General features: G+C 35.9%; 1 protein-coding gene across 2 annotated transcripts; it reads left to right on the plus strand.

Moving 5' to 3' along the window:
- The first annotated feature begins 1,717 nt into the window (after positions 1 to 1,717).
- On the plus strand, positions 1,718 to 27,221 carry LOC117924973 (26S proteasome non-ATPase regulatory subunit 9). Of its 2 annotated transcripts, none has more exons than XM_034843735.1 (5): positions 1,718 to 1,956; positions 2,349 to 2,409; positions 10,996 to 11,100; positions 25,232 to 25,595; positions 26,895 to 27,221. In XM_034843735.1, exons 1-5 carry the CDS (start codon positions 1,816 to 1,818, stop codon positions 26,914 to 26,916), a joined length of 693 nt encoding a protein of 230 aa, XP_034699626.1. In that variant the 5' UTR covers positions 1,718 to 1,815; the 3' UTR covers positions 26,917 to 27,221. The 2 variants fall into 2 exon arrangements, with proteins under 2 accessions (XP_034699626.1, XP_034699627.1); XM_034843736.1 differs by having other exon boundaries at positions 25,292 to 25,595.
- The last annotated feature ends 627 nt before the right edge of the window (positions 27,222 to 27,848 follow it).

A 27,848-nucleotide genomic window follows, 5' to 3' on the forward strand; every position in this document is an offset into this window, starting at 1 on the left:
TGTACAAAAGTGTACAAAGCCATATTAAAAGAATTTAAGTGTTTATCTACAACTTGTTTAATTATTTTCCTTGTCCACAACCACTCGCTTCCAACAAACACATTTAATACATCATACCATCATTTCATGCGCTTTTGTGCATTCATGCATTAGAGTTATGAATGTGTGAGATTTCCTTTTTAGAAGCAACCAATTTATAGATTCCTTCTATTAAACCATCAAAAACATTATTAACATACTTGTACACATGCCCAATACTATGATTGTTGATTTTGAACAACATACAAGAAAGTTGCATTGCTGGTATAAGGTCAATGAGCTAACTGTACAAGTGCCTACAAGTCAACCCATTCTCATGTTTCTTAACAATTTACTTTCTTATTTCCCCCACCAAAACATTTTGAAATGTTTTAATAAATGATAATAAAAAAAACAAGTGTTAAATTTTGTTCTCAAATTTAAAAAAAAAAATGATAAATATAAAAAATAGATTGTTATCTTTTAAGATAAAATTAAAAATGGAAGAAAAAAAATGATAAATTTAATTTTTTATTTTTAAGTTGATTTGTATATATTTTAAAAATAAATGGGAAAATTAAAATATTTTAATTGAATATTAAGGTAAAATTTGAAAACATAAAATAATAATAACTTTCATATAAATATAAAAACTTTTAGGGACTTACATTAAAAAGGTAATGATATTTAAAAATATTTAAAAATTTTGAGGTATTAAAATTTTTTTTCTATCTCAATTTTTAAAATTCTTTAAAGTAATTTTTTAGGATATAAGACAAGTCCATATTTTTTATGTAAGAGTTTTCATTTCAAGTTATAAAAATTATTATTTCTTTCTATTTTTAAAAACCAAAAACAAGAAATGTATTTAAAGGAAACCTTAGTATTAATTTTATTTTAGAATGTATACTAGTAAACAAAAAATTGTTTGAAATTTTAAGCAAATAACATATATTTATGAGATTTTAGGAATTTTAAGTTTCAAAATTATGAATAGTATTTAAGAGTTTGATATATTTTGGTTTTCCTCTCATTTAAATTAATTATTAATCTTTTTTAAATAAGATTTTTTTTTATAGAATATTTTCTAAACTTTTAAGAAATTAAAAGGGTCATTTGGTACAAGGGAATAATAATAATAATCTTATTGGTGTAGATATCAATTTAACAACAATTATGTAACTTTTATCCACTAATTTATAAAAAAAATTTCAGTTTAAAATTTGGATTCTAAAAAAAAATTAATTCAAAACAATTATTTTTTGCATTTATCTTATTTTTATCTAAATTTATTTTTTTATTTAATAAACTAATAAAAAAACTAAAATTATCATTTTTTTTAAAGAGGATGATTATCTAATTCATTTTTTTTTATTAAGATACCATATATTATTATGACAACATTGAAATTAACTCGACACCTTATAAAAAAATTTCTATTTAAAATTTCGATTGTAATTTTTATTTATTTATCTGATTTTTACCTAAATTTAATTTTTTATTTATTAAATTAAGAGTAAAAATTTAAATTATCATATATTTTTTAAAATTATTTAATCCAAGTTATATAATGGGAATGATAAAAATAATAAATAAATAAATGAATTAAATATGAAAAAGAAAAAAGAAAAAAAGAAAAGAAAAGGGACAAACACTTTTTCTACTGTTGTATATAATTATTCCCTCTTCAGAATTTTGTTTCAAACATTTTCACGAGTGTTGATCGATTCCAGTGTTCCCCGCCGCTCTAAAATCCAACCCTAGAGGAAGGCGCGTAGATAACAAACTCTAGGTAGAATGGTGGGGGCGAACTTGAAAGCAGAAGCAATGGCTCTGATGGACAGGAGGACTGAACTGGAAGCTCAGATGAACGCCATCATCCAGCGTCTCTGCCAGCCCGGCGGTCCCGGAATTTCAGGCAGTCTCGTTGATTCCGAGGTAATCTTGCTTTTCCATATTCATTATTATTCTGATTTTGAATTTTAGGTTTATTTTCCTTCAGTTTCTTGGCTACCAAACGGACAGTTAGTCAATGATTCAATGTGATTGCACTTTGCTATTATGCTTTCTTTTGTTTTCCAGTTTTACTGGTCATGTTTGGTTTCTGAGAAAATTGAGGAAAGGAAAGAGGGGAAATATGTTTTATATGTTCTGTTCTTTTTGATTCCTGAGTAACAAGTGAGTCTTAAAAAAGCTTTATTTTTGGGGTTTTATTCATTTATTTATTTATCTAAATTACTTCTTTCATCAAGTTTATCGTGAACCAAAGGAAACATTGTTGTGTTTTCTAATTCTCTTATTTAGTCTTTGTTTTTGGTTGATTGCTGTAGGGGTTTCCTCGGTCAGATATTGACATTCCAACTGTGCGAGCAGAGAGGCAACGTCTTGCCGGTATGATGCTTATCTTCATTACATCTAGGTTCAGTTTGATTTTCATTGAATGGAATTTTGATGGTAAATTTTTAAGATAGTTTGAGTAAGGACGCAATAGTTGTGTGGCTTAATGAGAAATGGAGTTTCCCCAGCCTTAACAGTGCACTTTGATCCTTATGCCCATTTTGTGGCATCGTGGGCAAGGCTTTGAAGTTTTGATCTTTCCATATAATAGATCCTTTACAAGTGTGGAAACTCTATTAGAGAAATCATAAGTTTGTTAAGAAGGTAGTAAGAAATATGGTGGCAAAGATAGGGCTGCTAAAAAGGGTAGCCATGTACAAGTCTGTAACATGTGGTTGTGTAGCTTAATAGTAAACAGAGTTTCCACAGCCTTAACAGTGCCCTTGATCATTATGCCCGTTTTGTGGCATCAAGGGCAAGGCTATGAAATTTTGACCTTTCCACATTATAGATACTTTCCAAGTGTAGAAACTCTACTAGAAAGTCATAATTTTGATTGTTAAGAAGATATGAAGAAATATGGTGGCAAAGATAGGGCTGCTAAAAAGGGTAGCCATTTACAAGTCTGGAACATGGTGTACTTAATACTTGTTTGGTTATCTGGAAAGTCCTTTGGGTGAGTGGATGAGGATGCCAAACCCATAGCCTTGTAGCAGCCAAGGTAAACCTATAGGGTATGAGATGGCATTCTTGAGGACAAGAAACAAATACATGTATTAATCTTGCGTTTCATGTATCTTGCATTAATGTAAGCATATTTATTGACACATAGATTATATCATGTACCATTTCCCCATTCTGCTGTACTGTCTATCATAACTTATCATGAACTGTAATTTCTTCCAACCTACAAATAGAACAAATGTTATACACATATGGAAAGCATAAATATTGGCATGGTTCAGTATGAAGCAATATTCTATCAATTTTATAACTGATAGCAAGGTTAGTAAGTTGTAAATATAGGCATTCATGAATATCATACATAAATGATATGGTCTAGTAAAAGTTCTCATTATATTTGAATTTCAAGTTTGTGCAAGCCCCTAATATGTATTATTAGACCAGAAGTCCTAAGTTTCTACTAGTCCAGAACCAATATATCTAAAAGAAACTATGACCATCATACTGTATATAACTATGACTATAAATGCATGGACTATTGGAGAAAGTTTTTAAGTGTTTTTTGAAAACTTTTGAGGTTAGGCCTTAGGTGCCACATTAGTGCATCAAGTGCCACATCAGCAGCAGGTTCTGTCCCCTCAAGGTCCTTTATTTTGAAATCAAATGTCAAATCCCAAAATATTTGAATGACACCTGTTCCATCCGGCCTCAATGTTATATGGAGGCCCTTGAGGAAAAGAAAAACTAATCAATCATCCTCAATCTTATATGGAAGCCTTTGAGGAGGAGGCCTTAGATGCCACATTGGCAGCATCAAGTGCCTCATTAGCAGCATCAAGTGCCTAATCAGCAGCAGGTTTTTGTTCCTTCAAGGTCATTGGTTTTGAATCAAATGTCAAACCTCAAATTATTTGAATAACATTTGTTTCATTCAAATAGCACTCAAGGTCTCACCACTAATTGTCAGAATAATAGTTAGAGAACCTTTTATCTTCAACATGCCTTGTTTTTTTGATGAATAAAGAGCAATATATTAAAAGAAAAGAGGCACATCAAGGAAGCACCCCAAAGTATACTACGAGCGAAAAGAAACCCTTAACCAGGGCCTAACCAATCTACAAAATCTACAACGGAAGGGGGATCAGAGCCAAAAAACCCCTTAGTCCACGCCCACAGATTACAAAGGAAAAACGATTTACACCCATGAATCGAATGCTCCTCCTTTTCAAACGCCCTATTGTTTCTTTCCTTCCAGACAATCCAAAAAAGGCACAAGGGAGCTGAAAACCACACTTTCTTCCTTTCCTTTCCCATACAAGGCCCAAGCCACCCAATAATTCCTCTCTAACTGAAGAGGGGAGCACCCCCGAAACCCCAAAGAGGGAAAAAAGTAAACTCCATAAACTTCTGGCCAGCACACAATGCAAGAGGATGTGATCAATAGACTCTTCCTTTGACAGACACAAATAACATCTGTTAGCCAAGGAAAACCCTCTCCTCTGAATACGATCCAAGGTTAAGGCCTTTTTCCACGTAGCCTCCCAAGCAAAAAAACACACCCTTGGAGGCACCAAAGAATTCCAAATAACTCTTGCAGGAAAATCCCCTAGTCTTTCCGGTTCCAACGCCTTATAAAGAGACTTAACAAAAAATCTTCCGTCCTTTGCCTTTGTCCAAAGTACTTGATCTTCCACATCACTATAAACCCTCCTCCCTTGCAACCTTAAGAGAAAATCTCCACATCAAAGACTTCCCAATCATTAAGCCGCCTAGAGAACCTAGGAGCCCACACTCCCCCTCCAGCATGGCTCCACATATCCTCCAGCCAAGCCTCCTTAGTCAAGGATATAGCAAATAAAGAGGGAAAAGAAGTACACAAAGTATCATCTCTACACCACTTGTCCTTCCAAAATCTAACCCTCCTACCATTTCCCACATAATAAACCAAGTTGTCGCCTATCACATCCCAACCTCTCCTAATCGCTTTCCATAAACCAACCCCAAAACTACCTCTCACAACGCGGGATCTCCAACCGTCCTCTTCTTCCCCATACTTTGCACAAATAACTTGCCTCCTCAAAGCTTCCCTTTCCACCGCAAAACGCCAACTCCACTTACATAGGAGGGCCTTATTTAGCAATGCCATGTTCCTCACACCCAATCCACCCTTTTGTTTATCTGAGCAAACAATAGACCAATCCACTAAATGGGGCTTCCTCTCCAAGGCCCCACCACCCCAAAGAAAGTCCCTTTGGATCCGCTCCAATCTCAAACTCACACTCCTTGGCATATGAAACAGGAACATACAGTAGATAGGCATATTGGATAGAGTGCTCTGGATCAAAGTCAGTCTGCCCCCCTTGGAGATATACTGCCTTTTCCAAAAGGAAATCCTCTTTCTGAGCCTTTCCTCAACCTCGTCCCAAACTGCCACTTCTTTGAAACGAGCACCCAAAGGAAGACCCAAATAAGAAAATGGGAGCTTGCTAACCTTGCAACCAAACTCAAGGGCCAACTCCTCTACATTCTCCATTCCTTCCACTGCGATGATCTCACTTTTGTCCAAATTCACCTTCAACCCTGACATGGCTTTGAGCCACATAAGGAGCCAACTCAAGTAGGACACTTGATCAATGGAAGGCTCATAGAATACTAAAGTGTCATTCGCGAACAACAAATGAGTGATCTCCACTCCCGCACCTCCTCTACCACTGAGCTGTCATCCCGGCAAAAACCCTTCCTCCTTCGCTCTCTTCAACAAACAACTAAGAGCCTCCATGACAATCACGAACAAGTAGGGGGATAAAGGATCTCCCTGTCTCAATCCCCGAGAACTTTGAAAGAAACCTGAGGGAGTTCCATTAATAAGGATGGAGAAACTGACAGTACCAATACACCACTGAATCTAACTAATCCATTTAGCTCCAAAACCCATCATTTCCAGCAACCAAAGAAGAAAACTCCAATTTACATGGTCGTATGCCTTCTTAATATCCAGCTTACAAAGAATGCCACCACCCCCACTTTTCTGCATCGAATCAATCGCCTCATTCGCAATCAGCAAGGCATCCAGGATTTGCCTTCTCTCCACAATGCATTTTGGGACTTGGACACTATCTTAACCATCACCTTTTTAAGCCTATTAGCTAGCACCTTTGCTAACAACTTGTAAAGACTGCCCACTAAGCTTATAGGCCTAAAGTCTTTGAGATCTTCAACTCCTCCTTTCTTAGGAATTAAAACCAGAAAAAAAGCATTAATGCTCTTGACGAACTTGCCCTGATTATGAAAGTCCTTAAAGAACCCCATAACTTCCTCCTTCAGAAAACTCCAGCTGAATTGCAAAAACGCCATTGTGAAACCATCAGGATCAGGAGCTTTATCTCCATTTTTTTTTATAAGTAAATAAGAAATGCATTAAAAAAGAGGCAAAAAGCCACAAAGCATACAAGGGGTATACAAGGCGGCTAAGGCCTAAAAAAAAACAACAAAACCAGAAAGGATTCACCTCCCCTTAAGTGGATGCTACCCACTCCAAAAAGCCTATAAGGGAGAGAGACTCCTCACCTAAATACAATTTGGCACAACAAAACCAGGAGCTTTATCTCCATTAAGGTCTGAGAGAGCACCAAACACCTCTTCCTCAAAAAAAGGAGCCTCTAACATTCCTGCAACTTCCCCTTCCAGGACCCCAACCTGCAGCCCATTGCATCTGGGCCTCCACTCATCTGTTTCCGACAACAGAGAATGGAAAACCTGAACCACACCATCTTTAATGTCACGTTCTTCTATTACCCACGACCCACTTATCTTAATTTTCACCAGGGTTTTGACCCTCTTATGTGCATTGGCCATTTTATGGAAATAACCAGTATTTCTATCACCCTCCCTCAGCCATAACTCTCTAGACTTTTGCCTCCAGGATGTCTCTTCCATTATCACCCACTTCTTATACTCCTCCAAAGCCTGCTTTTTGAAACTTTGCTCTTCAACAGACAAGACCCTATCCCCTTCTATTGAATCCCAAAACACCATCTGCTTTAAAACTGAATCTTTTCTAGCAGTGACATCTCCAAACACTTCTCTGTTCCAAATCTTCAAGCATGCCTTCAACATGCCTTGTGTACAGTGTTTCCACATAGAAACACCATCTCTCCCTTTCCCTTTTGTCATCTAATTTTAACTTTAAAGCACCTTTTAATTTAAAAAAAAAAATAATATAATGAACTTTCAAATAAAAATAGTTCAAATTTGATTTTTTACTAAAACTATTAAAAGATGTGTATCTTATATATCATATTGTGTATTGCATATGTAGCATATAATACACTTACTGATGTGTACTGCTTTACTTAAAATTGTGTTGAATCATATGTACCTTGATGTGTACCATAAGTTTTTGAAAACGATGAATACAAGTTGGAGAATTTAGTGCAATGAGGATGAAATTTGTGGTACAACCAAAAGAAGCTGTAATTTTAAGAAGAGCTCACCAGTGACTATGTTGCTTGGCTTCTTGGTGGGGTCTATCCAAGGGCTTGGCCAATCCTTTTTGTGCAAGTTGAGCCCAAAGCTTTAGCCTTTTATTTGGTTCATGACAAAATGGGCAGGGGCAGTCCTAGGGCCTGGAAACTCCTTTTGGGCCTATGTTGAGACTCTTGAACTTAAGATAGGCATGGCTTGCCCAAAGGGTGGGAAGATGTCTGTCACAAAGCCAAGCCCTGCAGCCTCATGGAAGGCCTAGGGGCCCGTGGCCGCCTTGTATGATCACTTTTAGGTTGCCAAAATAATCAATATATGCATGAATGTGTATTATTCTCACCCAGAAAATTTTAATATGGTTCTCCTATTGTTATTTGCATAAGTATGGCTAGAAATAAGAAAATTTGAGTATGGATGTTATTGAAGCATTTAGATCAAGATAGAACATTTGTGTAATTTTATAATTTATATCTTTAACAGGGTTATACCTTCAATTTCTTTCTTGCATCAGTCCATCTACAGGGATCTTTGGGAATTCAAAAAACTAAGACCTGCGCTCTGTCTGCTCTCAAACTTTCATGGGTTGATTTCAGTTTGCAATGGTTTGGAGGCTAAGATATGCTCCTAAAAACATGTCCCTTTACAACAAAACAATTGACTTGGTTTGCCTTTGAACACAAAGTGGCAAAATGTGATGTTTGTCTTAACTAGGTGAGTCCAACTTAGGAGACAACCCCAGCTGTTTGTAATGAGTTGATAGCAAACATATTTGCGGAAGGACAGCCAACAGGATGAGTTGCTTTTAGTGTGTCTTTTCTGGGGTACTCATGTGGGTGAGCTGCTTTCAAGATTTTATTTTGATCTTTTTCAAGATTGAAAAAAAAGTGAACTTAGATGATGTGCAGCGAACACTTAATTGACTTGTGCTTGGATTTGTACGTTTATATATGACAGAGGAGTGGTTAGAGTTGCCTGCTGGGTGGGTTTGGTTATAGAGTTTGAGGTGTTATCTCTGTTGGAAGGCGTAGCCCAAGCAAATCTTTATGGTGTCAACAACTTCCTGTAGAGGGTGATTCGGTTTTTAGTTATTCCCTGGATATCTTAGAGAAAGTGAGGTCCTTGAATGAAGGATTTGATGCATAGGATTTTAGATTTGACGTCAGACTATGGTCATTCTCTCTCTTTTTCATGCTTGGCCACCCAGTTAGCAGATTCTTAGGCCAACTTAAGAGCTGTTGAGAGGTTTTTGTAGGCAACTTCATTCCCCTCTGAGTTTATAAGTGTCTTTGGTTATTGGTTGTTGTGTTTCTTTTTTTATTTTTAAGGATAACTTGTACTTTCTTGATCTAGGTGGCAATGAAATTGTTTTTTGTGGTAAAAAACTATTTATATCCATTATTTATTTAAATGTGTTATGCCTTGCAGAAATCTTGAAGTTGATTTCTGATGTGATTGGTTATTACTTCATATAAAAAAAGATGTCTGTTCATTACTAGATTCTTTGACTTTTTTGTGGAATTGGGAGTTAAACCTAGAGGAGGAGGTCAATTATGCCTTCTGGCATTACAACAGAAAATCTGAAAGTCAATTTCTCATGGTGTTACATTCTTGGCCAAAAAGATTGCACGTAACTTCCCTTCCCTACTTGTGTTTGTTAAAAGTCATTCTATACTCACATTTGTAGCAATTACCTGCAATGAGGTGTAATATTTTAGATTTCCATGCAGCAGAATGTGAGAAAGTACTCTGTTGGAGCCAGTGTTTTCAAAGGTGTTGGTGAGGCTCGCTTCAGGGTGCGCCTTGAGGCGAAGCATTCCCAAAACGCGTTGAAGCGTTCACAAAAGTGCTAGACTACTAAAAGGCGCACGCCTCTGGAGTCGAAGTGTATCTAAGGCACGCTTCCAGTGCGCCTTCAACGCATTAGTGCTTGAGGCATAGGCCTTAGATGTGTTTTTGTTGTTGCGACTAGACCAAAAAAATAAAATAAATAAAAAATACAAAAAGGGTTGTCTTTAACCAAAAGAGCCTGTGGAAAGTGCAATCAAAGGAGAAAACACAAAAAAACCCTAATTCTTAATTTACTATTGGTGAATTGTGGCAACGGCTCACTCTGGCGTAGATAGCTTCGACATCTCCCCATTGCTCCAAAGAGATCTCCCGATATGGTCCTCGGCTTCTTCTCCCTCTTTGTTCTCCGTTCTTTTCTTTGCTCCAGTTCTAATATATTTTCTTCTCCCAAATTGGTTTTTTATTTTATTTTTCATTTTATATTGTCCTTTTTTTTTCCTTTTTTTTTTTCACACCTATTTGTTTTTTCCTTATCTTTCTTTTTTGTTTTGGTTTTTCAAAAAGCATCTTGATCTCTTTGTTTAATGAAGCTGGTTTTTTTTTTTTCCCTTTTTTCTATTTAAAAAATTAGCAAACCACTAATTTCTTTTTCTATAATTGATTTTATAGTAAATAGTAAAAAATTTTAGATAATTGATTTTTAGAAATAGTAAAAAAAAATTAGATAATTAATTTTACTTTTTCTATAATTGATTTTATAGTAACTAGTAAAAAATTTTAGATAATTGATTTTTCGAAATAGTAAAAAAAAATTAGATAATTAATTTTATTTTACTTTGTAATTTTCTTTAGTTATTAATTTTTTCAAACAACAAAAAAATTAGCAAAAAAATTAGACAATCGATTTAATATTTAAATTATTTAGAATATGAACTTGTAGACTTTGAACTTCATTATATAATTGAAATTTTATTATTTTATATTCTAAAAAAGGTTATGAAATTAATTTGAGATTTAATACCAAAATTTATGTAATTCAGTTATCTTTTAAATTTTTTATACATTTTTAATTATATTTTAATATTTATTAATTCTAAAAATGATAGTCTCAAAAGGCTTACGCCTCGCCTCAAGGACACGAAAATGGTTCGCCTTACGCTTTCGCCTTTAAAAACTTTGGTTGGAGCCTTGGAGGAGAGAGGAGATAAAATTTAATCAGTGAAGTATGCTTAGGTTTCATTTTCTTGTATGCTTCTAATATTAGGATGCATTTAGAGGATATGGGAATTTTGGCTAGTATCTATTTTTTAACATACTTCGTATACTTTGATGATAGGGTCATAAATGCAGCTAATGCTTATACAAAAATAAAATAAATAAATGAATAAATGAATACAACTAATAGTTTAATATAACAGATAACTGCAAAATAGGAATGCAATGGTCTGACAAAACATGCTAAAACAGACACAACATTATAGAGGGGTCAACTTAAAACCATGGTTGTGACAACCCATGTAATTTTCTGAAACCAACCTGCTATCTTTGTTGCTCTACTGTTTGTACTGCTGTGGCTACTACATTGATTGCTTCTGCTGCTATTACATTGCTACTGGGAGTTTCATATTTTTAGATGTGACTTTTGTTGTATTGGAACTTCTTGTTTAATTTTTCTTTTTACTGCAGAGCTGCGGAATGATTACAAGGATATTACTGAGAAAATAAATGAAAATATTCAACTTTTGCATTCAGCAAGGCTTGCTCCTAGATCCTCACTGCACAAAGATTTAGGTAGGCAGTTAAAGTAATTGTTATTTTTAATCAGACTTGTAAACGGGAAAATATTCCAGTAAACATAATATGCTGACATGACTTAGTTTCCAAAGATATATCTTATTTATCAACTAATGGATGTTCATGCATATAATAATGATACTCAGCATGGTTTTTTATGATCAATATATAGGTATTGGAGTTGTCATATTTTTTGATAAGCAAATAATACAATTTTTTATAAACAAGCGCCAAAGAGATGGTGCACCAAAGGTTAAAAACTTATAAAGAAACAAATATATGTATTTGAGTTTACATATCAATCTCGATGGTTAAAATCTTACCAATAGTTTGTCCTGATTATTTTCTTCTTGATACCTTTTCTTTAGATTTTTTCATATCATTAACTTCTTTAAAGGCTCTTGTTTAAGAAATTTGTAAATGATAATTTCAATTTATTTTTATGATGAATTTGGATAAGTTTATGTTATTTGGTTTTCTTTTCTTTCTTGCAGTTCATATTTGGATTTTTAGTCCATGGTGTCTTGAAGGTTTTATTTTTAATTCTTAATTCATTATCTTGGGAGATAAACAACAAATTGTTTATAGGTGCTTAGGGAGTTGACTAGTCTTCATCAAGTTGGTCATTCTCACCTTAATCAAGTTCTTACCATGTGTTTGTTTGCTGGTAGATATGCCCATCCAACAATGTATTAGGTACTATTTCTCTGTCTAGGCTAGAAGAAATATGGAAATTGTTGGCTTCTCTGATGATTGAGCTCATAAATAATCATTATCATATTGTTGATAGATGATGAAAAATATATCTACAATTGATGGATGAGAAGAAGAATAGGCAAATATTAACCATGATGAGGAGGATAATACAATAGTTATATATGATTATGATTTTTGCAAGATCTTATATACATGATAGTGATGGTAGTGCTAAAAGATTATTTGATGAAGCCATGATAGAGTTTAATTTTAGAGAAAAGAAAAAGAAACTAAGAGTCCATTCGGCAGTGCTTTAGAAAACACTTCTAGCATAAAAAGTGTTTTTTAAGAAAATTTAGATGTTTGGCAAAATTTAGAAAATACTTTTAAAAAGTTGAATAATCATTTGCAATATTTCCTAGATAAGCACTTGATAAGTGATTCTTCTAAAAACACTTATAGAATTTAAAAATGTCGAATAGAAACATTGCCAAATGCACTCTGAATTAGAAATTATTGACAATAACAAACAATTGATTTTGTTATTATGAATTTCATGATTTTTTTATTATTCAAATTTCATGTAATTTTATATTGGTTTTTGTTTTCTTAAATTTTTATTTATCTGTTTAAGTTGATGTTTATGTCTTGTTTCTCCTCGAGCTTTAACTCTCCTTTCCTCATTAGGGAAAAACGCCTCAAGCCTACCTTTAGCCTTATATAATATTATAACCAGGTAGTTGATCTATACATACTTCTAGTAAGTTATCGTGTAGAAAAACATGCTTTATATGAAGCTAATATAGAAGGTCACAACTGGCAAAAAATAACTCATAGAGAATTAGGACAAGCAATAGGAAGGAATGTCTCAAAGTAATTAATATGATAATGTAGGACCTTTTGCAACCAAGTGTACCTTGAGATGTCTAATAAAACCATCGTGAATGTATTCATATGCTCAACAATAATTGACTCTCTTCTTCCTAGAGAACAATTTATTAAGCTTCCAAGATGGGTTCTTGTGAAGGACATTCATTTTCTTATTCATAGCATCTTTCTATCTTGTTGAAGATAAACCATCTTGATAAGATGCATGAATAGACATGGAGACAAGGTAAAAGAAAAAAAAGAGTACAAAGATAAGGAAACATGACTATAAGACACAAAATTAGCAATAATATGTTCAGTACAATTGCATTTACCTTGGTGTAATGGATTTGGTAAATCAATAGCATCTACGATGGATGATGAAGGAATAGGATCCTTCGGTAGAGAGGACGCTAAACATGGGCCAAGAGAAATAAATTGTTGATTTTTTGGATTGTTGATAGACTATAAAGGAGGCTTAGGACATCAAAGAGAATGAGAATATAGGAACTTCCCCTCAAGTAGATATGAGATGCGTAGGTAAACATTGACCAAGGGAAGAAAAGAAGGGAATGGACTAGAAAAATATAGCGTTGGCACTCAAAAGTATCATTTAGATGTAGGGTTGTAACAACAATAACATTTAAGCATGAGGAGAAAGTTTGTTACACATAATGAGCCAATGGAAAAGGAGAGAGGCTTGGTTGTAAAGGGGGAAAAGAGTTTGATTATTGATAATAGTAGTGAGCATACAATCAATGAGAGGACATGCAGTAAGAATAACATTAGCTGAAAAATGTGTTAGGACCTACATATCGAATGATGAGGTGCACAACCAATCATTGATGAGGCTTTCATTCAACAACTCCATTTTGTTGAGAGGTGTGAGCACAACTAGCTTGGTGAATGAGACCATGATTAATAAAAAATGAATTCATGATAGATTGTGCATATTCTGATGCATTATTAGGTTGAACAACTTTTATATGTTCACCTAATTGTACAAGAATTTCGTCGTAAAATTTATAAACAATGCTAGGTAATTTAGATATCCTTTTCATAAAAAATAACCATGTCAATCTTGAGTAATATTAAAAAATGTAACAAAATACCAAATCCATTCAAACTAGTAATTCGAGAAGGACCCAAATATTTGTGTTGATGACATCAAAAGACTTTAATTGTCAACTATGACTGCAACTTGGAAAGAAAGTAAGGTGATGTGTGCCAAATTAAAATAACTTCACATTCAAAATAGGACAACTACTCAATGTAGGTATAACTAGCAAATAAGGATACCTTAGATAGAAATGCCATTAAAGATGTGAGATTGTAGTATTCAATACTAATGAAGAACATTCAATAAGATCTATGTCATACAATCCATCTTTCTCATGCTTTGAGTCATCCTCTTTGTCCGAAAATTATGAAAGACATATGACATGAGAGAAAAAGTTATAGAACAATTTGAAAGCTTAGAAAAACAATGGGAATAGATACTCTAATTGGGATAGAAGATTCAAGGTTGGGCCATTTGTTCTTATCAAATGCAGTGAAACAACCATGGAGATTCTCCCATTGAGGAAAGGTATCAAAATAGGACGAAGACTCATAATAGGTATAACTAGCAAATATGGATACCCTAGACGGAAATGCCATTAAAGATGTGAGATTGTAGTATTCAATACTAATGAAGAACGTTCACTAAGATGTATGTAATACAACCCATCTTTCTCATGCTTTGAATCATTCTTTTTGTTTGGAGATTATGAAAGACGTATGACATGGGAGAAAAAGTTGTGGAACAATTTAAGGCTTTAGCAAAACAATGTGATGGTGCAAGTTTTAGATTGGAGAAGATTCAAGGTCCTTGGAGAGACTTTCTTTAAGGAGCAGGTCACCCTTTTCCAATTTGTGCATGGAGGCCAGATGGCTTCTCCATGCCCTTTTGGCAATTTTGTTGGAACTTCATGGAAAGTATGGTGAGTTTATTTATTTATTTATTTATTTATTTTATGTGTGTGTGTGTGTGTGTGGAGTTCTATGAGTTAGCCTCTTTCGAAAAAGCTTAAATGCCATTTTTATTGCATTATTCTTAAAAAAAAAGGATCTAGAAGATTTAAAAAGTTTTAGATTGATTAGTTTGTTAGGGGGCCTATACAAGCTTCTAGCAAAACTCTTTGGTTAACAGATTAAAAAAAAAAGGTCGAAAAGGTGGTTTGTAAATAGATTTTGGATGTGGTCCTCGTAATAAATGAAGCCATTGACTTAAGGCTAAAAAAAAACTGAGAATGGGATCATGTGTAAGCTAGACATGAAGAAGGCGTGTGATCTTGTCAGTTAGGCGTTTTTACCGATGGTCTTGGTATAAATGAGATTTGGTTCTAAGTGAATAGGGTGGATTAAGTAGTGCATTTCTACGGATCATGAGATTATCATGTAGTGGAAGAGGAGTGTCTCACTTGTTACTTTTTTATGATATCCTTATTCTATGTGATACTAGTAAGGAACATATGACATACTTGAGCTAGACGGTCATGTGGTCGAAGGCAATATTAGCTTTAAAAATCAATTTGGAGAAAAGCTAGTCGGTACTAGTTAATGTGGAACCTAGATAGGTATTAGGTTGTAGAGTGGGTACCTTACCCACCAATTATATGGGCCTTCCATTGGGAGCTCCTTTTGGATCTTTCATGAGTTGGGATGTGGTGGAAGGGAGATTTTAGAAACGACTTGCCATGTGGAAGAGACACAACTTACCAATTTACTACATGTTATTATTTTTCATACCAAGATGGTAAGTTTAAGATTGGAAAGGATCTAAAGGGAGGGGCTCTTATGAGAAGGCCTCATCTAGTGAATTGGTTGACAATTTACATGGACAAAAGGAGTAGGGGATCGAGTGTTAGAAGTTTGTTCATTCTCAACAAGATTCTTCTTGATAAATGGTGTTAGAGATTTATGATTGAGAATGAATACCTTTGGAATCAGGTGATTATAGGGAAGAAAGTATGGAGAGGAAGAAGGGGGGGATGGTGCTCTAGAGGAGTGAGGGAAGGGTGTGAGGTGGGGGTGTGAAAGGCAATTAGAAGCAGGTGGGAGGTTTTTGATAGTAGAACTGGATTTAAGATGGAGAATAGTTGGGGTAAAATTTTGGAAGGATAAGTGATGCAGTGATGTGCCCTTGGGAGAGGCCTTTCTTGCATTGTTCTTAATAATCACTACCAAAGATGCATGAGTAGCTGAGATGTGGGAGCAAAAAGGGGAATGAGTTTGTTGGAACCTTAGGTTCACAAGACATGAGCTATATGAGGTGGAGGCCTTTTTAGGAACTTGCAAGCATGAACGATTAGTAAGGGTAGAGAGGATAAAATGGTTTGGCTCAATTTGAAGCATGGTAAATTTACAATTAAGTCTTTATATTTCTCTTTATCCAATGGAAGAATGAAGGCGTTCCGCTCTTGCATTGTTTGGAATCCTTGGGTTCCAATGAGGGTCAAGTTTTTCGCTTAGGAAGCTAAGTGGAGAAGAATATCAACATTTGATCAGCTCAAAAGGAGGGGTTAGTTAGAGGATGTTGTGCAGAGGAAAAGAAGAAATGGTTAGTCACATTCTAGTTCGTTGCTTGAAAGTAGTTATGTTATAGTAGCTATTTATGCTCTTCTTTTAGTATTGTGGGTGATGCTCTCCTCAATCAAAGATGTCCTTCTGATTTGACATGGATCTTTTATTGGGAATAAGAGGAAGAAAGTTTGGAAAATATCTCCTTTGTGCTTATTTTGGACCATATGAAAGGAGAGATTTGAGAGCGTTTAAAAATACTGAAAAAACGGATCAAACAATGCAACAATCCTTGATGCATAATATTTTAGAGTAGATTAGAGTATATATAGGAGATTGCTCATTGTCCATGATAGATTTTAAGATGTCCTTTAAGGTTAACATAGATTTTTGTTGGGAATAAGAGGAAGAAAGATTGAAAAGCATCTCCTTTGTACTTATTTTGGACCATATGAAAGGAGAGATATGAGTGTGTTTAAAAATACCAAAAAAGCAGATCAAACAATCCAATAATCCTTGATTCATAATATTTTAGAGTTGATTAGAGTGTATAGAGGAGGTTGCTCATTGTCCATGATGAACTTAATTGTTTGGCTAGGCTTTAAGTAAGGCAATGGAGTTTTTTTTGTGTATCCCTCCACCGTTGTTTGGCCTTTTGGCACCTTTGTATAAAATATGTTTACTTTTGTGTGCTTGTTTGTTTGACATTTTTAATATATTTGATCTTTGCCTATTAAAAAAAAAAAAGAGAGAAGACGGATAACTTACTAGATATTTGGGACTTAGCTTTATAGTCAATGACTGAGGATAGAGAAGATTGGGCCAACATGCAATATCACCTGAATTGGCTAAAGTAGCAGCAAAAAAGGATGGAAGAGTAATTTGCAATGTTTGGATGAGATCGTTAGAGTTTGGAGCTACATGTCTAGATGTATTAGAAGGTTGCAGTGACTATCTAATGGCATTATTGACTTGATGTATATAATGTGGCATACCACATATCACTCAATAATAAGGCTTAGTATGCTTGGTGCTGCCACATTGATCACACTTCCTATCACCATGTCCACCAATGTGACCATTCCCATGAGAATTACTAGGAAAGTCACGACCACCACCACAACTATTGTCATGTCCACTTTCAGAGATTAAGACAATATTTTGGACAAGCTACAATGGAGCCTTGACATTAGATGGACCTTTATAGCTTAATATAAACATTAAAAACTGTTAGATAGTGTACAGTTATTTTGGTTATTTACTTTTCCTTTTCTTTCCTTATTGTATTGTGGATCCCACTAACATGTATATATATACCCAAGTCCAATGTGTATTATTAACAGTTTTTTTTCAATAACAAAAATTAGGGATTCTCCATTTTCTCTCTTTTCACATGGTATCAGAGCCTAGGGAGAAAAAAAAAAAAAAAACCTAATTATTTCCGGTTTATCAGTGAATCAATTCTGGGAAATCTTTCGATGACCGTGTTTCATTTCGGTCACCTTTCCCATCTCCTAAAGCTTTCTGATCAACTGTATCGCCGTCAGAAAACCCTCATCGTCGACGACTTTTCCGACGACTTTTTCCGGTGACGTCCTTTCCGACACTGACCATACCATCAGGTGTGCAAGGAGGAGATCTTCAAGTTTTGTCAAAGCACCAGAGGGAGATTCTCATACACGTGTCGGCCACGCGCGTTTCTTCGCCGACAGCTTGAATCTCACGCGCCAGTGTGTGAGGGCGCGTGGAGCACTTTTCGGCCACGTGCTTCCACCTCCAGCCTCGCCTGACGCCGTCTAGCCACCCTCCATCTGTGCTTGTCCTTTCTGAGCCCTACAAGTGCATTTTTTGGGGTTTTTTTTTGTCTCCGTTGACCCTCTAAACAACTTTTCCGGTGACCTTCGGTGACTTCCTCTCCACCCCGAGCCCTGCACGTGTCTTAGGAAGTGTTCTTCTACCCTTCCAGTAGTGCCACATTTGTTTTTCTTTACTATTTGGTCTCTCACAGCCGTGGATCCTCGGTTTTTTTTTTTTCTTCTTTCAGTCGCGATCTAAAGCCGTATTAGGGCTCTCTTCGATCCAAACATATTTCGTTCTCCAGATAAGTAGATATGGCTACTAAAAGTTCCATTTTTTCCTCTGTCATATCTGGATCTCCTATGATTACTTCGAAGAAATTAGTTGGCAGTGAAAATTATTTGTCTTGGTTTGCTTCTGTGGAGCTTTGGTTTATGGGTCAAGGTTATGAGGATTACCTTGTTACGTAGGAGGCGGATATCCCTGAGGTTGACAGAGTACAATGGAGGAAGATAGATGCACAGTTATATAGTGTGTTATGACAATCAGTCGATCCTAAAATTCTGCTTCATCTTCGGGCCTACAAAACATGCTTTAAATTTTGGAATCAGGCGAAAGGGCTATACACGAATGATATCTAACGTCTCTATAAGGTGGCTTCTTCTATTGTCAATGTCAGACAACAAGACATGGATTTATCTACTTATATTGGCCAGATTGCCTCTCTTAAGGAGGAATTCTTGACCGTGGTGTCTCTTACTACTGATGTTGGGGATCAACGAACACAGATTGACAAGTTCTTCATGGTTCTTACGCTTATTGGCCTTCGTCCAAATCTTGAGACTGTCCACGATCAGATTCTTGGCAATTCCTCCGTTCCATCCTTGGATGATGTGTTTGCTCGCCTCCTCCGTATCTCCTCCACTCAGACTTTGCCATCTGATAACACTTCAGATTCTTCTGTGTTAGTTTCTCAAACTAACTCTTGAGGAGGACGCAGTGATAACCGAGGTAGAGGCCAACGTCCTCATTGCACCTATTGCAATAAGCTTGGCCACACTCGTGATCGGTGTTATCAGTTACATGGGCGGCCTCCCCGCACTGCCCACGTCACCCAGTTATCTGATCCTCAGTCGCCTTAGCCTTCTAGTTTCTCCACATCTCAGGGTACTTCCCTCACTGACAGTGAGTATGATGACTATCTCTGCTATCAGGCCACCAAGTCAGCTTCTATTGCCCAGACTGGTAATGTTTCTGCTTGTCTTATCCACACATCTTCTCTTAGACCTTGGATTCTAGATTCTGGCGCTTCTGATCACATATCTGGTAATAAGGATCTTTTCTCTTCTATTACTACTACTTCTGCCTTACCTACTGTTACTTTAGCTAATGGTTCCCAAACTATGGCTAAAGGTTTTGGTTTAGCTCAGCCTTTCCCTTCCTTACCTCTCCATTATGTCCTTTATGCCTCTGAGTGTCCTTTTAATCTTATTTCCATCAACAAAATAACTCGCACTCTTAACCGTTCTATCACTTTTTCTGATAAATTTGTGACCTTGCAGGACCGGAGTACGGGGAAGACGATTGACATAGGACATGAGTCTCAAGGCCTCTATCACCTCTCCTCGCCTTCAACTCCTGCAGTTTGCATTTCCACTGATGCTCCCCTCCTCATTCACAGTCGCCTGGGCCACCCTAGTCTATCTAAGTTCCAGAAAATGGTCCCTTATTTTTCATCTTTGTCGTCGCTTACGTGTGAGTCCCGTCAGCTTGGGAAACATACTCGTATCTCGTTCCCAAAGCGTTTGAATAATTGGGCAAAGTCTCCTTTTGAACTTGTCCACACTGATGTTTGGGGTCCTTGTCGGATCGCGTCTACTTTAAGATTTCAGTATTTTGTCACTTTCATTGATGACTATTCTCGATGTACTTGGTTATTTTTAATAAAAAATCGAGTTGAGTTATTCTCTATTTTCCAAAAATTTTATGCTGAATTTCAAACCCAATTCAATATTTCTATTCGTGTGTTACACAATGACAATGCCAGAGAATATTTTTCTGCACCATTTACTTCATTTATGTCCCAACATGGGATCTTTCATCAGTCTTCTTGTGTTCATACTCCTTAACAAAATGGGGTAGCTGAACGTAAGAATCGACATCTTGTTGAGACAACTCGTACTCTCTTTCTCTATAGTAATGTTCCTTTTCGTTTTTGGGGGGACGCTGTTCTTACAACGTGTTATTTGATTAATCGTATGCCCTCATCTGTATTACACGATCAGATTCCTCATTCCCTTCTTTTCCCTGACTAACCACTATATTTCCTTTCTCCTTGTGTTTTTGGTTGTACTTGCTTTGTTCATATTCTCACTCTTGGATAGGACAAACTTTCTGCCAAAGCCACAAAATGCATTTTCTTGGATATTCTAGACTTCAAAAGGGTTATCGTTGTTATTCCTCTAAGACTCATCGCTACTTTCTCTCTGCTGATGTCACTTTCTTTGAGGACTCACCATTCTTCTCCACCTCTGAGTCTCTTCCTGTTTCTGAAGTCTTACCCCTTCCCATTATCTCCCCACCTGATGCAGTGCCTTCTCGCCCACTTCAGGTTTATCATCGCCGTCATCGTGTCGTTGTTCCTCCTTCTTTGGCCGAGGTACTTGCTGACTCACTTCCCATCCCTTCGGCTTCTCCCGCCCCGACTCTGCCTTCTTCTGCTGACTTACCCATTGCTCTTCAGAAAGGTAATCGATCTACTCGTAATCCTCATCCCATTTACAATTTTTTGAGTTACCATCGATTATCTTCACCCTATTCTGCATTTGTTTCTGCTATATCTTCTGTCTCTCTTCCCAAGAGCACCCCTGAGGCTCTTTCCCATCCAGGCTGGCGACAGGCAATGGTAGATGAAATGACTGCTTTACACTCCAATGACACTTGGGATCTTATTGTTTTATCCTCTGGTAAATCTACAGTTGGTTGTCGTTGGGTCTACACAGTTAAGGTTGACCATGATGGTCAGGTTGATCGCCTTAAGGCCCGCTTAGTTGCTAAAGGCTATACTCAGGTTTATGGTTCTGATTATGGTGACACTTTCTCTCCTGTTGCCAAGATAGTTTCTGTTCGTTTATTGCTCTCCATGGTTGCTATGCGTTCTTGGCCTCTTTATCAGTTAGATATTTAAAAATGCTTTCCTTCATGGGGATCTTGTTGAGGAAGTTTATATGGAGCAACCACCTGGTTTTGTTGCTCAGGGGGAGTCTGGTTTAGTGTGCAGGTTACGCCGTTCTCTATATAGCTTGAAACAATCTCCTCGCGAATGGTTTAGCTGTTTTAGTTCTGTTGTGCAGGAGTTTGGCATGTTCCACAGTACAGCAGACCATTCCGTTTTCTATCATCATAACTCTTTGGGGTAGTGTATTTATCTGGTAGTTTATGTGGACGACATCGTCATTACAGGCAGTGATCAGAATGGTATTTAGAAACTAAAGCAACACCTTTTCACCCACTTTTAGACTAAAGGCTTGGGGAAACTCAATTATTTCTTAGGGATTGAGATAGCTCAATCCAGTTCTGGTGTGGTTCTTTCCCAAAGGAAGTATGCTTTAGACATTTTGGAAGAAACCGGTATGTTAGACTGTAAACCGACAGACACTCCTATGGATCCAAATGTCAAACTTATACCAGGACAGGGGGAGGCTTTAGGAGATCTTGGGAGATATCGACGACTTGTAGGTAAACTGAACTATCTCACCATTACTCGTCCAGACATTTCTTTTCCTGTAAGTGTTGTTAGTCAATTCCTACAGTCACCATGTGATAGCCATTGGGATGCTGTAATCCGCATTCTTCGATATATCAAAAGCACACCAGGCCAAGGTGTGTTGTACGAGAACAAAGGTCATACCCAGGTTGTTGGTTACACAGATGCAGATTGGGCTGGCTCACCCACAGATAGACGTTCCATTTTCAGGTATTGTGTTTTTATTGGAGATAACCTAATATCCTGGAAGAGTAAGAAACAAGATGTAGTGGCCAGGTCTAGTGCTGAAGTCGAGTATCGAGCTATGGCTCTAGCAACATGTGAACTCATATGGCTGAAACATCTTCTTCAGGAGTTGAGATTTGGAAAGGATGAATAGATGAAGCTCATTTGTGACAACCAAGCCGCTTTGCATATTGCATCCAATTCAGTCTTCCATGAAAGGACCAAACACATTGAAGTTGACTGTCACTTTATTAGAGAGAAGATCGCATCAGGATGTGTGGCGACTAGTTTTGTCAATTCAAATGATCAACTAACAGATATTTTTACTAAATCTCTCAGAGATCTTAGAATTAAATACATTTGTAACAAGTTTGGTGCATATAACATATATGCTCCAGCTTGAGGGGGAGTGTTAGATAGTGTACAGTTATTTCAGTTATTTACTTTTCCTTTTCTTTCCTTATTGTATTGTGGGTCCCACTAACATGTATATATATACCCAAGTCCAATGTGTATTATTAACAGTTTTTTTCAATAACAAAAATTAGGGATTCTCCCTTTTCTCTCTTTTCACAAAAACAATTGGTAGTGTCTTGCTCAGAAGAATATAATATATAAAACTGCAAAGATTTGAGTCTAAACTAGTTAACATGAAATAGGCATAAACACCTAGTGTTGTTTTTGTTGTGTTAGGTCAGCAGTTAAAAGATCAATATTGCACTTACTTTTTTTTTTTTTTGATAGGTAAAAAAGATAATATACTAAAGACACCAGCAAAAAGGCTCATTGAAGCACACACGAAGCATACAATTAGGGCCAAATGGCAAGCATGAGAAGGAAAAGAAAAACAAACACCCACCTCCCTAACAACAACCAACCCCCAAGCGAGTTGGAATGCCCCTAGTAGGAGCTCCCAAAACCAGTGAACACCCCCAACCTACACCCACTGATGATCAATATTGCACTTACCGTTCCCACAAATTTTTGAGGGTGCCATAGTATTTAGAGAGATTTTCCAAATTGCTTACTGGTGAAAATTTTTTTCCAACCTATTGGTGGTGAAGATTTTCACATTCAATTCATAAACCTGAGAAACATTACCTTATTATGAAAATGGCTACTATCAAATACTAAATCTTCTTAGAGCCATCATAGGACTCACTTGTAGTTGCCATCTAGGATTTCATACTCTGGCATTGCCATTCCATAACATTGTAGTCCTCACACATTGAATTTTTTTATTCCCTAGCCTTCTTATTTAATAGAGGATTATTTGTTAAGTATTTAATTTCATATTTCTACATAGAAAAATGTGGAAAGCATGGTGCAAGCAAAATAATTAACTCCATTTTGTTCTTTTGATGTGACCAAATTTGGTGTTTCATCATCCTTGGATGTTTGTAATTTATCATCCACCCAAAAAATATCAGATTTGACCCATCCAAGCTTTACACAACACAAAGAAACAATAAGAATAATATTCTAACTACCAAAATAAATCTATCCAAACTTTCAGCCATAAATGAACCATCAAAGCAAGCTGCCAAATCCCTCCAAAGCCAAAAAACACTTTTAAATTCAACAAATCAGCAACACTTAAACACTTTCCTATTCCAGGCGTGCCATTTAGCGAGGATTTTTAAGCTAACAAGACCCAAAAAAAAGGCCCCAAATTTCAGAATGAAAACATGAGGATCAATTATCCAAAAATTATAGAAAATAGAAAAAATAAACCAAATGACCTCAAATAAGTTGGAAGATTGTACCATAATCATCAGAAAAATCAATTTACAACCATGGAGATTTCGGATTTTTTTTAATTATTATTATTAATAGTGGTGTTACTATTTGTGCAACAACTGCTACTACTAGTATACTTTCTCATCTATTAATTATTATTATTATTATAGAAAGATTGCTTGACTTCCTATCCTTTCTCACCTATTTATATTTGTTAACTAAGACTGCAAAAATACCTCAAATAACTGTTTCCTAATAACCATAAAAAATAATATAAAAAATAAAATAAAATATACTCTACATTTATTATACACCAACCAACAACTATTTATCAATTGATTTCTTGTTCAAGTGGGATAGTTGACTTTTTGCAATATTTAAAGCATAAAATGCTTTACAGCTGATTGTGCAAACATGCCCAATTTCATCCACATTTTCCTTAGTTAAAGATGATTTCATTCACTAGTGTCTTCTAAAAACATAATTATGAAAGGTAAGAGCAAAACATTTCAGATATACCAAACCAAATAATTTGAGTAAGATATTATAAAAAATTCAAAGAAAAATGTTAGTTTCCAAATTGGACACAGCAAAATTCAGTAATTTCAGTATGAAATTTTAGTAAGAAATTATTATTATTATTATTATTATTATTATTATTATTATTATTATATTAAAAGATTCTAATTCATTGGCGATGACAAACTTCAGTAAGAAACTTTACAAGTTTCTTTTGTAAAAGAAATCCAAAGAACATTTATAAAAGCCATCAGAAGGCTGGGTGAGTGTGACCCTTTAGAAGTTGATGTGCTACATTCTGTTTCTTCTTACTTCCTCTTTTTAGACTTAATTTTTTATTTTTATTTTATTTTTAATTTTATTTTTTTACATTCAAATACATGTAGTAGTTAGAGGCTTGTACTTGGGTAAGGATGGCCCAGATCTAACAGGGTTTTGTTTCAGCAAGTTTGTCTCCAAGTAGCTGACAAATAGATAAAGATATATAAAGTTCAAATAGAAGGCTTTTCTATTGTATCTCAGTGGAATGAGTTCTGCTTTTTACCAAACAAATCTTAGCTTTGAGCTTAATTAAGGTTTGGATTTTTAGGATTATTTCATGGGTGGCATGTGCTCCCCCATGAGTGTCAATGCATCTTGATGTTTGTATTAAATTGTGCATTCCTCCGACTTTCTTTTTGATGGTTAACAGTAAAAAATTGTAGCAAAGCTCTTTTGTCTGCATGCCCCTATGTGTCCATGTTGTGGAATAGGTTTTCTATAATTTAGGCATATAGGGTGCTTTTTCTTTACCCAATTTGTTGCTTTGGCTTCTGTTTATGGTGATTAATTTTTCACATCTCAGTTTTTTGAAGTTCTTATTTTATGAAGAATTATGCTTAGTTGTTTCCAATTAGTATCCTGCTTGTACTTTTTATATTTTATTTGAATTGATCCCAGTTTTTGTTTATGTACAAGATAATGATGAGGGGTCAAATAACCAAGATTTATCCACTGCTACTGCTGTTCCATCTGCAGCTTCTCACAATGTTCTTCCCAGAGATACCCTGACTGCCATGGACGTGGATGCCACTGTCAGCTTACCCTTTGCAGTGGTTGATGAAATAGCCGAGGCATCACCAGCAGCAGAGGATGGGTTACAACTTGGAGATCGGATTGTGAAATTCGGGAACGTGGAAGCTGGTGATAATTTGCTCCCAAGGCTTGCTTCTGAAGCCCAGACAAACCATGGTCATGCAATACCTGTTATAGTTATGAGGCAAGGTGCACTGATCAACTTAACAATGACACCTAGAACATGGCAAGGCCGGGGTCTACTGGGGTATGTTTTGCATTTCTTTCTTTCCCTTTTTCTTAATGCTCCTTACTCCTTTTGATTTACTATTAATTTTTTTTGTTACCATTGCATTTAATTGTGATTGTTTTTTTCTGTTAAATTTGTGAAAAATTTGTTATCTACTAGAAGAGCCTAAAAGAATAGAATTTTTTAATGCCTGTAAAAGTGATTTCTAGTGGGCTATTTGTGGCATATTTCCCCATGAAATGGCTATTCCTTTGTCTTTTTATTGCACGATTCCTAAAAAGGGAAAAGAAAAGGGGGAAGGGTTTTGGATAAGAATATTACACTATTTAGATGATATTTCTTCAAAGGAAAATAATAAATGAGATATGTAGTGGTTGGCAGTGAAGTTACTTGGAAATAGTTTGCAACCTTGGGTGGGCCATTCTAACCAATGTTGCATGGACATCTCATCATTACCAAGCCAATTTTTTAATATGCTCAGGAGGCTATTATAAGCTTGAATTTCATTTCAAACATACTACAAGCAAAAATAATTGTAACTGGACACTGGCAGCCTGGCACATGTAAGATGGTTACTCTTGTCAACCTCTGCAGTGCCCCTTCCCAATTTCTGTCAGAAAGAAGGTGGTAATTGTTTCTTCTTTACTCCTTATATTTTAATAAAGGAATCTCTTGGTTGGTGATCCATAAGCAATTTACAGAGTAGACTTCACTCATCATCTCCAAGGAATGGATATAGCCAACTCCAGTGGCCAATTGAAGTCATTCTAGCTCTTACTTGGTGTTATTGTGAGCATTACTCTTATTTGCTTCTTTTGTTGATTAAAATCATTAGCAGTTAATCTATGGAGGACTTTTCCCATGGCCCTCATTAATTTTCAAGATCCTATTATGGATATTAATTTTGGAAATAATGCTGACCTGGATCAGAGTACTCAATATGAAATTTTCATATAAAAGAAAGTTCTGAAATCTAAAACATCTGCTGTGGCCTGCATAAAAATAGCAGCTCTACAACAATATCCATTGAAGGAGACTCATTGCTATCGAGGAAATTATTATAAGAGCCTACTTAGCTAAAACTTAATGCTCAATTTTCTTGGTGAGAACTAAATTTTCTTTCATTTCCTCAACAAAACAGAATGATACAACTGTATTTAAAGCCAGGTGCACCTTAACACTGCTGTAGCTTTTCTAAAAGCTTTCCTGTTTGAATAGGACTTGAGATAACCTGCCTATGATGAATTCCTTGTTATTATCGTTGTTATTATTGTTCTTATTCTTATTCTTATTCAGTTTTATGTGGGATACTTGCAGATGTCATTTCCAAATGTTATAATTGGTTGTATTTCATGTCAAATTGGGAAGGATACGGCAAGATGTTAGTGCCCTCTCCTGTTCTAATGCCAGCTGCAAAATGGTGCTCAGATATTTTGTGTTGGTATTGAGGTGCCTGTTAATTTTAATGGTTTCTTGTATGAAATGATTACACCAAATACTCCTCCCTCTTTACAGGCATATCACTTAAACGGATGATTAATTGACCTTATTGTGTCCTAACCTCTAATAGACTTGAAGAGGTTCAACCTTTTGTAGTTTCTGCTCTTAAGGTGCAAAGCCCAACATCCCATATGGTTTCATTAACTAGTAACATTATAAGCATGGTTTTAGGATTTCATATAGAACAACCGAGTAGTGAATGGGAATTGGAAATTGATTCCATTCCCATTAATAAAAATTTCATTAGTATGAATTTTAATCCCTCCCTTCTATATCGTATTATGACTCACCCCCATTACATGTTATTGTCATTTTTCATTTCCCACGTACCAAACGCACTAAGGAGGGGAGGAGTAGGTGCAATAGGGGTTGACTTGGAACCCTATAATTATGCATTTCTTGCTTGGATGGATGTAGCATATGGTGTGAGGAAAGGGGGGAAGGGCGAAGGTGCCCCTACTAGATGCATTTCTTGTCTAGACTACACTTCTGTTCTTTCTAGTAGGAAAAAGAGAATGGTGAAAAAGATAGTAGTTGGACAGATGTCACAAAACTAGGACGCAAAAGTAGCTTTGTCTTCTGCATCAGTTTTTATCCAAAAACGTGTTGCCATAAGAAATGTGACATTGATTTTGACCTTTTTTTTTTCCTCTGAAGAGTGACATGAAATAAAAAGAGGGTGTACAATAGAAAGGAATTATATTCTCCCTTGAAAATTCAGGCAAAAGTATGTCTGGTTTCCAATTCCCATGCCCGAGCCCATGCCCACCC

Source organism: Vitis riparia, chromosome 11 (genome assembly GCF_004353265.1).
Source record: "Vitis riparia cultivar Riparia Gloire de Montpellier isolate 1030 chromosome 11, EGFV_Vit.rip_1.0, whole genome shotgun sequence".
NCBI lineage: Eukaryota > Viridiplantae > Streptophyta > Magnoliopsida > Vitales > Vitaceae > Vitis > Vitis riparia.

Excerpts from the sequence above, each read along its gene's own strand:
- LOC117924973 (XM_034843735.1), top strand. The coding sequence starts at position 1,816 with ATGGTGGGGGCGAACTTGAAAGCAGAAGCAATGGCTCTGATGGACAGG. Across the intron at positions 1,957-2,348 it reads GCAGTCTCGTTGATTCCGAG|GGGTTTCCTCGGTCAGATAT; the intron begins GTAATCTTGCTT and ends TGATTGCTGTAG. Across the intron at positions 2,410-10,995 it reads AGAGAGGCAACGTCTTGCCG|AGCTGCGGAATGATTACAAG; the intron begins GTATGATGCTTA and ends TTTTTACTGCAG.